Raw genomic sequence first — 13,699 nt, 5'->3', positions numbered from 1 at the left:
ACAGCCTGTATGGCAGTCCTGACCCCTACCTTGCCACAGCTTACCCCCTTCCCTCTGTAGGAAGAGGACACCTCTTCAGCCACTGCCCTGTATTCCTGCGACACCAGCCTGAGGTTCTCACACTTCAGGCCCCAGATGGATCTGCCTCTGGGACACTACCCCTACTTCCTCCACTTGTCAGGCCTGTGCCTGCTCACCCATGCCATTGTCAGACTTCCAGTTGCCTTGCCCTAGACTGAGCCCCTGGAGGTCAGCCTTTGTGGGGCTCTTCTGGCCCAATAAACATGGGCAGAAGGAACGAAAGGTCCCAGCCTTTTTCTCACCCTGCTATTTGCCTGTGTTGCCTGGTGGGGAGATCCTGCAAAGTGCTGCCTGCCTTTTCTGGACTCGGAGAAGTTGGGTTGTGGGGACTGAGCAGCACCTGCGGGTGGGACTACTGAGATGGGGGTTTGGGGGCCTGCAAAAGTACAGGGGGCCCAGGTCGGCAGGAATGCTGACCGCCAGCGCCCAATGAATGCCACCTGGATAATGGCTGTCCGGAGTGGGCCTCGGAGCCCCAGGCCTGGGAGAGTGGGCTTGTCTGTCAAAGGGAGCCCACTGGGCTGCATTTGTCTCTGCATCCTGAAGTCATTGCTCCATTCCCCTCTTTTCCCTCCGGGCTGCCACAAGTTAGTACCTAGGGGCGGAACCCCAGGGGACAGTGGCTAGCCTGGGGGCAGAGGAGCTCAGCGGTATCAGGCCAGTTAGGAGTTGGGGGTGGAGAGGGTAAGGATAGAGTTCCGGGATGGGGCCAGGGTCACGGCCCCTGTCCACACGCAGGTCGCCAAGCTAGCATTGGGGACTGTAACCTGGGCAGGGAGGCCGTGCAGGCCCCCTGGAGGCCGCTCAGGCCACTGCAACGCCGCTACCGCTGGCATAGGAAGGGGCGGGGGCGTGGTCGCCCACTGGTCTGCAGCCACCACTTTGGGGCTGCGAGCCCGGCCATTTGCGTCCCCAGCTATTAAACTTGGTCTGGACATCCTCCGGGGCTTAGAGAGACCACACTTTAATCGTTCTAGCTACAAGGATCCCTGCCCAGCGCCGGGGAGCGGTGTCCGCGACCCGCGTGTCTCGGCAGGGCCGGACGCTCTGCCTCGCCAAGGCGCCCCGAGCCCAGCCTTTTGCGACTCCAGTAGGTTCCTTTTCCCAACCCCTTTCCTCTCGCCCTCCCGAACACACACCAATCCTCAGCCCTAATGAGGCGAGCAGAGTGATTCCCGAATGGGGCGCAAAAAGAGGAACGAACACAGGTTCGTTCGACCCGGGGGGTGGGGCGGCCCACTCCTCCGGTGCCTAGGCCAGGGAGGCCCGGGGGGCCTCAGGGTGCAGCATGGGGACTACCACCAAAGGCGGCGAGGGGACACAGATGCGCGCATTCAAGCGGGGCACTAGGCCCGGTGTGTGTGTGTGTGGGGGGGGGAAGGGTCGCGCACGTGGCTGGGAGGCGGGGCTGGCCGCCTCCGTACCCCCACCCAGCCACGTGGGGTGTGGAGCCCTCCCCCATCGCGAACGGGGGCGCGCTGGGGCCCGGTGGAAGCGTCTGGGGAAGGGGCGGTCTTCTGCTTGCCGCGCGCCGCGCCGTGGGATGGGTGCGCCCGCGAGGGGCGGGGAGCGCGCGAAGGGAGGGGTGCGCCGAAAGGGGGCGGAGCAGTTCGGGGAAGGAGGGGCGTGGCACTCTGGTGGAGGGCGCTCTCTGGGGAGGTGCCTGGGGGCCTTGGAGCAGCAGAAAGGGCGCTCCAGGAGGGTCGAGCTCCAGGCCTGGAACCACGCGTGGGCAGGAGAGCACAGGGTCGAAGGCCAGGGCGCGCTCTCGGGCCGGAGGGGGCGCGCCAGGGAGGCGGCTCCATCCGCCCGGACCCCGCCCCAGGCGGCAGCGTGCGGCTCGCTGGAGGGCGCGCCGGGCTGGGGGCGTGGCCGCGGCGCCCCGAGGGGGCGTCCTCCGGGCGGGGCGGGACGTGGCCGCCCCCGCGGGCTCCGGTGCGTCAGGGCGCGTCAGGCGGGGCGGGGCGGGTCGAGCGCGGGCGGCGGCGGCGGCGGCGCGCACCGGCCTCCTCCTCCTCCTCCCGCACTCGAGCAGCCGCCGCCGGCCGGACGGGCACCGCTCCCGCCACCTCTGCTCGGTCCGCGCCGCGCGCCCTTTTCCGGCATGTCCGCGGCGGTAGCGTGCGTAGATTACTTCGCAGCCGACGTGCTCATGGCCATCTCTTCGGGCGCCGTAGTGCACCGCGGGCGGCCGGGCCCCGAGGGCGCGGGCCCCGCCGCCGGCCTGGATGTGCGCGCGCCACGCCGCGAGGCCGCCCCGCCCGGGCCCCCGGGGCCGCCAACGCCGCCCTCCCGGGCTGCCCCCGGCTCGGGGCCTGGAGCTGCCGCCGCGCCCCACCTGCTGGCTGCCAGTATCCTGGCCGACCTGCGAGGCGGGTCCACTGCGGCCCCGGGGGGCGCCTCGCCCGCCTCCTCCTCCTCGGCCGCTTCGTCTCCGTCCTCTAGCCGCGCCCCCGGCGCCGCGCCTGCCGCCGCCAAGAGCCACCGCTGTCCCTTCCCGGGCTGCGCCAAAGCGTACTATAAGTCCTCGCACCTCAAATCGCACCTGCGAACGCACACAGGTGAGTCCGGTCCGCCAGGGCAGCCTCTTAGGCCCCCTCCCCCGCCGGGACCCCGAAACTGCGTGGCGGGTCGGGGGCGGGGTGGGGGGCGCGCCCGGGTTGCCGCCGCGCCTGCCGGGAGGGCGGGGCCTCGGTGGGTGGGGCGCGCGCAGGGGGCGTGGCGGCCACGCGGTCGGGTGGCGCGCGGATGGCTGGCGCGGCGGCAACGGCAGGGGCTCGCTGGGAGCGCGGCGCCGCGCAGTCGTGGTGTGGGATCGGGGCTCCCAGGCAGCCCCCTTTTCCAGTGGCCTCTTTCTTTTTTATTTTCTGTTGCGTTTGGATCTGGGTGCTGTGCATTGTGGTTGGAGCACCCAGCTCTGAGGTTCTCGTTCTTCCCCTTCCCCTGCCTCAGTTTCCTTAGCTGTAGAGAGGGAGGAGGAGTCGCGTCGCGGTCTGCGGGATAGCGTTGTGGATTCTGCTCAGAGGAAGGCGCCGCTCCTGGCACGGGGCCAGGATGTGGGGGGGGGGGAGTGTTTTAGGCGGAGAGAGGGGTTGAGAGTGAGGGTTAAGACTTTAGTCTGGGGAGGAGAGAGATTGGAGAGGAGGACTCCCTGAAGGAATCGGGTCCTCATAGTGTTTCTAGCGTGTTGTTGCCCCCACTTGCTGCAGAACCCGGAAGGTGCACAGGGTTGTGCAGTAGGTTTTTGGGACACTGTCACCTCTCTCAGCCCAGTGGGTGGTGGGGCATGTAGGGGAGCCTGGAGTCAAGGGGTGCTGGTCACCCTTTTATTTTGTCACCGTCTCCCCTTATCCTGCAGTGGGCTCCCTCTCTTCCCCATAGAATGCCCACCATGAGAATGCCCACCAAGCTGTGAGTTTGGGCTGGGGATCAGGGATGGTGGGTCTTGGCTCAGTGGACAGGTTCTCATTGTTGACAGGTGGACAGGGTGCAGGAAAGCAGGTTCCCAGTAGTGTGGCAGACACACATAGCAGGCAGCCTCAGGCCAGTGGCCAGATCTCAAATGCCACATGCGTGCTGGCAGCCCCCCTCCCCATTCCGCACTCTTCCCACCTCTCCTTCAGTTCCTGTCCCTTGTTCTCAGGTGATGGAGGCTCTGTCCACCTGTGAGCACAGCCAGGACAGGACTTGGGTGGGGTCTAAATTCTCTTAACAGGAGCGACCATCTTTCTCTGTGTAGTCACTGGATATTATTTCTTTTTAAAGATAGTGGTATCCTCATGTTTGTGGGAGGGATATTTAGGGAGTCCGTGAAGATGGAGAAGTTCCTCTTTGGGTGTGGGTTGTCACCTAAGAGTTCAGTGGCTCAACAGCGTGGGGTGGGGGCGGCTGAAGTGGGAGATTTGACAGAGGGGACAGAGGGATCCCATCTCTCACTTATCACAGTGCCCTTCCACCTGCCCCATTTCTGGCCTGAGGTATTCTCTGAGAACCTTTTGGGGACCCCCAGTGCCCTGACTTGGTTTGATTTTGCCTCTGGATTCTGTCAGACTTTCTGGATAGAGTGAAGGGGGTGGCCAGGCTCCCAAGGGACACTTCTCCAGGGTGTCTTGGGATCCTTGAGACCCTCTAGGTCCCCAGGCAATGGTGACCGTCTCCCTGAGTCCATGGGGGAGGAGGACTCCTTGCTGGGGCCAGTACTTCAGTATTGCCATCCCTGTTTTTAATGAGAAACTGAGGCCAAAGAGGCTGAGTTGGGGTGTTACAAGGGTGAGTGCAGATGGTGGGGAGGACAGAGTGCCATCTGTGCTGGGTCCTGTGCCCTGTGGGAGTTGTCCTGTCTTGGAGCTGTATTTATAACAATAGTGCAAGGACCTAGTGGGGCGCAGCTCCTGGACCCATTTGGCAGGTGCCCCTTGGTTCCGTTTCTCAAGGATTTTGGATACTTGTGTGCTTAATGCTGGTCCTTGACTCCCAGGACCACCAAGCTCTGCTGGAGTCTATGTGAAGGCCTTTTGGCTTTCCTGGCCCCCATTGGACGGGCAGCTGCTGTTAAGCTTGCTTGGGGGCTGGGGAATCCATGCTCATCCTGGGTATCCCAAGGCTAGGAACAGAGAATAATTAGAGCTAGCTGTCTGCTGAGCCGTCCTCCCAAGGGCCCTTGGGAGAGAGTCCTACCCTTACCCACCTTGTCTGAGGTCTGTTCTCTCTGTAAAGGCAATGCCAATCCTGATCTAGCCTTATTGTACAGATGAGCAGATGAGCAGACAGGCACTGGAGGGAGTGTGGTGCCCCCATCATCCCTGTTTCATTTGGTGCATGGGGCCGGTGAAGAGGCCAGAGGGGCCCTGGGATCTTCTCACAGGGCTACCCAACCACAGGGAGGGGAGAGGGCTGTCCTGTGGTCTCCTGTGCCCTGCCTGCAGCCCCTGGAATCGGGTCCTCATAGAGCTCTTCTGCGTGGGGCCGGCAAGGACTTTGGAAGCTGCGGGAAATGTTGACTGCGGTTGCTGTGGATACAAGAGTGAGAGCAGGGAGATGGGGCGGGGGCGGGAGGAGAGGCTGGCTGTCTATGCTCTCCCAGCCTCCCTCATCTCCAGAGGGCTCCCCTGTCTGCGCCCCCCAGTGCCCAGCAGGCAGTCAGCCATGTGTGCCTCCAGGGGGCTCAGTTCCCCTGGGCCTCCACCCACCGGTGCCAGGAGCTCTCCCCAGTTATGACAACTGTAGATGTTCCCAGATATTGCCCAGTGTCCCATGGAGTGGGGGTTCAGGATTACCTCCAGTTGAGACCCCCCTGCTTGACTCTAAAACCCTGTCTACCTTAGTCTGATAAATAGTAGCTGAGCACCTACTCTGAGCAAGGTACTGGGGACCGCAGTCTTGTCCCCTGGGACCTGGAACCTCGGGGCTTGATGAAAGAAAAGGCTTCCTTGGAAGAAGAGGCAAGCCCTAGGATCAGGTGGGGCAGGGAGGGGTGTGTCCCAGGAGAGGGGACAGCACCCTGATTGCAGGAGGGTAGCAGGGGCACTAGGGTGTGGCTTTTGAGGAGATGGTGGTGTGAGGTATAGAGGGGGAAGAGCAGCCTCAGGGCTTCATTTAATCCAAAGGGCAGGGTGGGGGACAGGCGGAGAGAGCTGGGCTTTGCAGAGGAAAATCCGCTTATGGAGAAGGGATTAGGGGTTGAGGAGCCAGGCCACTATATGTTAGGGGAGGGGAGGGGAGGAGAGGAGTGGGCTGATTTATGAATTAGGTAGGAGGGGGAAGCCTCAGGATGTGAGGGACAGGGGCTAGGATGACCCCCAGTTTTCCGATCCCACAGCCCAAGGTGGCGGGTGGTGGTGATAATCATAGTTTGCCGAAGAGGCCCCCAGGAGGAGAGGCAGATGGGGAAACTGAGGCCTGGAGGGGTAGTAGCATGCCCCCCAGGCAGAGCTGGAGCTCCCTTAAGGTCAGGTGGGGCTCAGGAGACTGGTGGCTTATCTGGGGTTAGGCAGGGGGACATTGCTGGGCCTGAGCAGGGCATGGTCCCCCCAGGAACTGCCTCCCCACCTCGTCTCCTTCTCCAATAGGCAGGGGTGCAGAGAGCAGCTAGAACTGGCTTCAGGTGCCTGTGCCCCAGCTGGGGGGTGGGGGAGGGCCCCCCAACATTGCAGGGGGTGATAACCACCCACCACCCAGGCTCCCTGATAAAGGTGGCCCAGATGGCCAGGCATTGGGCAAATGATATGGGACTGAGGAGCTGGCCTCCCAAGGAGGGAGGGGGGCTGGGTGGATCGCCTTTACCCATTGATGTTTCCAGAACATCAGGTCTCTGACACACACACATTGGGGGGAGAGGGACTGTGGGAGCTGTGCCTCCTTCACCTCCGGCACCAAGAGCCCCCCTTTATGCCAAAGATGCTAGTCTGGTTAGGAAGTGAGCTGGGGCAGCCTGGGTCCTCCAGGAGGGAGGAGAGGGACAAGGGAGGGACTGCAAATGACCATCATTTTAAATAAGTGGGAGTAGTCATAGCTTCAAACTGGGGTGGTGGGTAAATGAGATAGATGATGGGCAAACGTGTTAGCTGCTGCCTAACTCGAGCCAGACTCTTTCCAGAGATGTATCGGGCATACCAGGTTGGGGGTGGGGAGCAATATCACACCCAGGAGATGCTGAGCACAAAGATTTAAAAGCCAGGAAAGGGGGTGGGATGGGGGTGGGGTAGGGCACCTGCAGGGTAAGGGGAGACCATTCTGAGGAGTGACTTGATCCTTGGTGTTGGTTCCTGGCTGTCCCTAGTTCACCGTGGCCCAGCTGGTCACAGGGTTAAGTCACCATGGCCTTACCCATGGCATGGCATGTTCCCTAGCACCCGTTCAAGCCAGGATGCCTGGGGCAGCCAACTGGCCATATCTAGAGCCCTCACTGGCCCTGAGTCTCTAAATGTTCCCCCTTTCCCGGACTGTGAGAGGGTGGCAGGGCCTGGCATCTTTGCAGGCATTTGCCCAACATTGTGGGAGCGGGACCACGTGAGCAGCGAGGGCTGGGGCTGTGGATGTCCCCACGCCAGTGAGCTGTGTGTGGCAGCTGTGCTCTGAGCGGCTTCAGCTGCGTTCGACCTGTCCTGGCTGGCACTGTCGCCACCCATGCAACCGGCTCTTTGAAGGTGGAACTGCCGGGTGGAGGGGTGAAGGTGGGGACCAGCCCCAGTGCCCTAAATGGGGAAGTGAGCCTACTGCGGATGACTCCTCCCCTCTGCTCTCCCGCCTGTGTCCTGCAAGATGGCTACACGCTGTGTGTCCCTCAGAGGGGCATCCAGGTCTAGTCCAAAGCCAGCAGCCCTACCCCTGTAACTGGATTCCCCTTCCCCAGATCCATCCTCTGAGGGTTGCTACCATTGAGGAGAGGTTGGGATCCTTTCCAGACTCTCTTGAGCCCCCTGATTCTGTAGAGGACGTCCCTGCTGCGACTCCTCCCCCAGCTGCTGCTGGCCCTGCCTTGTGGATTGTTTGGGGAGGCGCGGGGTGTGGAGGGGACAGCCCCAGGGATTTTCAGCTGCCTGCGGTCTTGGGGACAGTTGCTCTCCCCTCATCACCTCCCTGGGGAAGGTGGCACTAGTACCCTTCCCCAGACACCTGGGTTCACATCCTCCTAGGGACTGCCCTCCTCTAGCTGTAAGCAAGACCGACAGGTACCCCACAAGAAACCTTCTGGGGGGCCTATTAGGCTTCTGACCCCCCTCTCCTGTCATGCTGGGGGTGTCCATGTGTGGCCTGGAGGAAGGGATGGGGGAGGGAAGGCTTTAGTACAGCTCTTTCCTGGGCCAGGGTGATGGCTGAGTCCCTGGGGAGTCCACTGGTGTCCCCCACCACAGCTCTTTCCCCCGGGCAGGTCTTGAGCTTTCACAGCAGCAATGTCACCAGGTTACCCTGAGAATGCCAGCCCTGCTGTCCCCATGGTTGCAGGTCTGTCCTGTGGTCCCTCCTGCTGTGTCCTGGTCATCTCCGTCTGTATCCTTCACCATGGGGTCCTGCTTTGGGAGTCTTATCTGACCCCTAGCTGAGGACCCTCTTCTGTCTGTCTCCCCCACCACCTGCCCCCCACCGGTGGATGTGTTCCCAGAAAAAGGGTCAGCCCTAGTTACAGAAGTGTTCCAGAGTAAGCCTTTTAGTGTGTAACTCAGGAGGTAACACCTGACCAGGCTGTGCCACTCTCCCTCCCCCCCTCCGCCCACGTATCCACATTCTATGTACACATGCCCACACACACTTCAAAACTTCTGGGCATCAGGCGGAGCAATGCCCAGGGGGATCTCAGGGTCCCAGATGCCCGGCCCTTTGGCCTTGGGTATGGTGGAGGTCCAGGCTGGCCCCTGCCCCCCCTCCGGCTGGGGAGAAGTTGGCAGTTGAGACTTTGAGACTATGGGGGTGGGGTGCGGCATGGTTGTGTGGCAGAGGAGACCCCAGACGGTTGTGTGGGGTGGGGCTTGGGTGGGGGGTGGGCAGGATGAGCGAGGTCTGCTTGGGCAGTGGGTGTGGTCTTCAGAGGAAGTTGCAGGGTGAGGACCTGCCCATGCCCCTGCCACCCGCCCCTTCCCGGAGGCGCTGCAATGGGGACCTGCAGTGGGGCCGCTGTACCTGAAGATGCAGGGATGCAGGTGACCCGGGACGGCCCTTCACATGTCCGTCTACACATAGAGGGACCACGAAGGTCAGCCAAGGGGTTGGGCATTGGAAATTGCCCAGATGATGTTACCCACTTTGCACCCTTGGTGGTCATTTCCAAAAGGAGGGAATTGAACTGTGGTCGCTAACACCTTGAATCCCCTAACAGAGGAGTGGAGAGGAGGAGTGTGAGGGTGGGGATGGTGAGACCAGTTTGCATGAAGAGAAGCCCCTCCAAAAACCCAGCATGCATCTGAGCCTGCACTTGTGTGGCAGATACACAAGGAGACCCTCACCATCACGGTGGTGCTGGTGGGGTGGTGCGGGAGGCTGGTAGAAGCCAGTCCCTGGAGGTTTTACTTTTAACTGATGGAGAGTGCGCACAGTCCTGTAATTACTGCACGTTCCCAGGAAATCAAGGACGAGGATATTCATTAGGGGTTTGTGAACTGAGTGGGGGTCCTTTATTTTTTGCATTTACACGGTTTAAATTCACACCCAGAATTCAGCCTCTAGTACTAGGGGGTGGGAAAGAGACAAATGACCGGGATGCTTTGGGAGCTGATGGGATGTCCCCCTCTCTTTGTCCCCCCAACCTCAACCCACTGACAACTGTCTCTCTGCCCTCTGCCTTATCCATCCAGGTGAGCGCCCCTTTGCCTGCGACTGGCCAGGCTGTGACAAGAAGTTTGCGCGCTCCGATGAGCTGGCCCGCCACCACCGGACACACACGGGGGAGAAGCGCTTCCCCTGCCCGCTCTGCTCCAAACGCTTCACCCGCAGCGACCATCTTACCAAGCACGCACGCCGCCACCCTGGCTTCCGCCCAGAACTGCTCCGACGCCCAGGCGCCCGCAGTACCTCACCCAGCGACTCCCTGCCCTGCAGCCTGGCTGGCAGCCCAGCACCCAGCCCAGCACCCAGCCCAGCCCCTGCCGGCCTGTAGGGCCCATCCAGCCCACCCGGATCTCACCCCACCCAGAGCACCAGCAACATGCCTGTTGTCCAGGCACCCTTCCAGCGTTCCCCTAAGGGCCCTGATGCCTCTGATCCCCTCAAGAAAGCAAGGAGGGGGCCTGAGACTAGACTGGGGTCAGCTGGACCTTTTGGATATGCCCCCCACCATGGGTGGCTGGGGCCCGTGTTTGTAAATAGCCACGACCTATAATTCTTCCCATCTACTAAACTGGGACCCCAGGTGGGTGGCTGGCAGGTGCTCCTCTCTCCCCTTTGCCACTTCCCTGCTTTGGGGGGGGGATATGTGTGTGGAGGGGGGCAGGAAAGGTACCCCCTGCCCAGTGCTTGGAATCAGCCCCAGGCCCCTCTCTAGATTGGGAAGAAGTGAGCAAAGAGCCATAGAGGATCCAGGGGTGACTGAGGGCACACCTGCCCCCACCCACCCGCCTGGGGCTCCTCACCCCATGGAAAGCCATTGGAGATGTTCAGGGAAATGGGGTGCGGCCCAGCCGTCCCCCACTCGGGTATTCGATCTCAGGTGTTAACAGGTTCTGTCCCACTGCCCATGGCAGGCAGGTGGGCAGGGGGAGGGGGAGGGTAACCATAGGGTCTGGGTTTTGCTTCTGAGATAGGGGAGGGTGGGGAGGAACAGGGTTCTTCCAAAGAGCATTTGCCTCACTTTGGGGAGATGTGGATATGGGGATGGAGTGAATGCTGGCTTATTTATTTTCTTGTCTCTGCTGGCTGGGGTGCTGTCCTGCCTCCCCTAGGTGGGTGTGGTATGTTAGTGTAAGTGAGAAGCTGGTGCCGCAGCTACTCCCTGCTCCCAACTTTGGCCTTCCACAGCACCACATGACAATCATTCCCTCCCTTTAGGGACCAGACAGCCACTGGGCTAAATGCACCCCTCCCCACCCTGCAGGTGGAGGTGGGAGCCCTGGCTCCATCCTGCCTCTTGCTACATGTCCCCCTGGGCTGCCAGGCCTGGACCAGTGATTGAGCTGCCACCCACAAGGATAGGAGGCAGGAGGACTGGCCCAGAACCCCCTAGGAATAGCTGGGTTTTTGTGTGTGTTTTTGGACCGGGTAGAATATTTTTTCAGGCGCCAATCTCTTTTTTGATCAGGGCCACAGTGGGTGGTCTGTCATCCTCAGGAGAAGGAGGTGAGGGGAGTGTCGTCATGACCTAACTTAGGGTGGAGGGGGTGGATGCCATGTCCTCTGGTGGAGCCGGTTAGATTTCATTTTGGACCAAGGACTGAGGATCCAGCCCCCCTGCTCTGGAGTGGGAAGGGACCCAGGCTCCCTGCCCCCAGACCCTAAAAGGGCTTGTCTGCCTCCCCCCCACCCCCCATTGGCTGCAGGAGGTTTGTGGCATCTGCATTTGTTCCAGAGCCTTCCTTGTGTCTTGACTGGGGCCGGGGGTGGGGGGTGGTGGTTTGGATGGCACTGTTGTGGAATGGACCCTCAGCCTGGCAGGATCCAGGGATGGGTGCCTCAGGTCCTTTTGGAGCTGGGCTGGGGAGGGTCTGTCTGCAGGTTCAGCCTACGGGCAGACCCTTGCAGAGTTGGCCCATCTGCCCTCAATCCTTCTCTCCCAGAGGGGAATGCCCTTGTCCTTGAGGGCAGAAGGGTGTGTCCCATTCACCTTTGTGTCTGTGTGGATGTCCCCTAGATGTCCCAGGCCTGGCCGGTGCCTGTCCACAGTGGGCTTCGGGGCCCAGGGCCCAGGAAGCTGAGAACTCTAATGTCTGGCTCCTGTTCAGAGGCCTGAAGAGACCCATGCCCCCCTCCTCCAAGGGGCCAGTGGTAGCTGTGGCCTTTCAAGGGGGGGTGGGGGGTAGCATCCCTAGGGACTTGTGCTTTCTCTGGTGGCACCCCTCTCCCTTGCCCTGCCTGACCTTATCCTTGTATTTAATTAAACAAGCCCTTTTTTAAACCCAGCTCAGAGCCAGTGTGGTTTTTCCCACTGCTGGCCCCCAGCAGGTGGGCCCTGCCCCACTCACCAATGTGGCCTCAAGGTCACCAACCTTTTGAGGAAACTGAGACAGAGGGCTAGTGAATTCAGAGACTTAGTGGGAGTCTTGGAAAGTCCACAGTGGCTGGGACACAAAATAACAACCCGCATCCTTAAACTCCCGGGAAGGGAGGAGGCTGCTTGCAGCAGGACACGCTGCTGCCTAGTGTCACCCACGCCTCATGCAGCTGCCACCATCGCCCACCTTCCCGCCCCGTTACCCGGCTACCAAGGCGCAGTGACAGCACAGGGGTGGGGCTGGAGGAGTCCTGCTCTCAGGGCTTCTGTGTCCCAACAGGCTCCTGTGCTGTCATCTGGCAGCTCCTATATTGTATGCTTACTGTATGCTCCCAATTGGGAGGAAGGCGGGGGCTGGGGGGCATAGGGAGGGAGATTAGCATCCCTTGGAGCATTGAGAAGCTGGTGTGAACTTTGAACCCCCTCCTAGGAAAAAGGCATCCCAGATTCAGGCAGTCTCCAAAGTCCTGAAGTAGGGCTGTGGTTGAGGGAGTGCAGACCCTCGGGGGCGGGAGGGAGGGCTTCCCTGGCACCTCGGGCTCCCACCCAGCTTTCCTCAGGATCTTGTCCTTGTGGCTGCCAGAGTCACCCCTATTCTGAGCATGGGCTCTCACCTTTATTCAAGGACAGCCTCCTTCTTGCACCCCCTCAATCTTGTTCCACCCATGTCCTCTTTCTATCGGATTCTGCGCTGAACGACCTCAAGACATCACTCCCTGGACCCCTGTCCCCCTCTGGCAGGCTTCCCTGTCACTTTGTGGCAGAGTTCCTAGAAAGCAGTCTCCATGGGTGCAACCCCTCCCTCAGTCTCTCCAGTACACACTCCCACATGCCCTGGAAACAGCTAGACGTCCCCTCCTGCCTTCTGGACCCTCCATTGGCACGCAACCACTGCCCCCACCCTGCTCAGGTTCCCCTGTGTGTGAATGACACCCCCTGACCCATCACTAGCCAGACCTTGCCTTCAACTCCAGACCCGATGTTCCCATCCCATCCCCAGGCTGCCCTTCTGCATCACCCCTTTAGTCAGCAGCTCTATCTTTCCAAGGGTGCAGGCCAGAATCCTTGGGATTACCCTTGACCTTGATTCTTTGTCTCACCAACCACATCCAGTCCATCCGGAAACCTCCCTGAAGCTGTACCTTCAAGACATATCCAGATTTTGCCCATTTTGCCCTCTTTCTCTGCCTCCATCCGGCTCCAGCCACCATCATGGTCCACCTGGAGCAGCTTAGCTACCCCAGCCCTGGTCCCTGGCTCCTACCATCACCGTTACAGTCTGTCATCATGGTATCCACCAGAGGGCGCAAGTGAGCGCTTGAGTCAGGTCCTGCCTTTGCCCGTATCCTGACAGTTCTCCCACAGCAGCCAACGCGTGTGAACATCTGAGGCCCCACCCCTCCTCTGTACACAGCTCTCCAGTGTTCTCTCTTTCCTCAGGATAAAAGCCCAAGTTCTCCCCGAGGCCCAAAAGGTCCTGCCCCATCCCACCCCCCTTTCCTCTCTGCCCTCACCTCTCTTTCCTCCTTGCTCACTGTGCTTCAGTCATACAGGCTTCCTCCATACTCTTCCTCCAACATGCCAGGCACAGACCTGCCCCAGGGCCTTTGCATGTGCTGTGCTCACCACTTGGAATGCTCTTCCCCTAGATGTCTGCTTGGCTCCTCTTTATCTTCTTCAGAACTGCTCAAATCCCACTTTCCCCATAGGACTATGTGGATCACTTCCCAGCCCTACCCTGTTCTATTTCCCCCAATCCAGCACTTTCTGCCTTGTATCACGCTATCTCATTTACTTATTTCCTAAATTTCCTATGTCTGTCTTCCTCCATCAGGGTAGGGGGTCTCTGCTTTGTTCACCGATTTTCTAGCACTGTGTCTGGCATGGAGTAGATACTTGGTAAACATTTGTGGAATGAATGGCCAAGGCCCTTGAGGATGAATGGAGCACTTATGAGTGTGAGCACTTATTTCACCTCACTAG

The 13,699-nt window shown here is 60.5% G+C and overlaps 1 protein-coding gene across 1 annotated transcript; it reads left to right on the top strand.

Annotated features, from left to right (window-relative positions):
• The first annotated feature begins 2,061 nt into the window (after positions 1 to 2,061).
• On the top strand, positions 2,062 to 11,617 carry KLF16 (KLF transcription factor 16). Its single transcript, XM_080674964.1, has 2 exons — positions 2,062 to 2,642; positions 9,369 to 11,617. The coding sequence occupies exons 1-2, from the start codon at positions 2,186 to 2,188 to the stop codon at positions 9,668 to 9,670; spliced, it is 759 nt and encodes a 252-aa protein (XP_080531090.1). The 5' UTR covers positions 2,062 to 2,185; the 3' UTR covers positions 9,671 to 11,617.
• The last annotated feature ends 2,082 nt before the right edge of the window (positions 11,618 to 13,699 follow it).

The sequence above is a fragment of the Plecotus auritus genome (genome assembly GCF_963455305.1).
Source record: "Plecotus auritus genome assembly, chromosome: 6".
NCBI classification, from domain to species: Eukaryota; Metazoa; Chordata; class Mammalia; order Chiroptera; family Vespertilionidae; genus Plecotus; species Plecotus auritus.
Note: the sequence above shows the minus strand (reverse complement) of the source record. Positions and strands in the feature narration are given on the sequence as shown.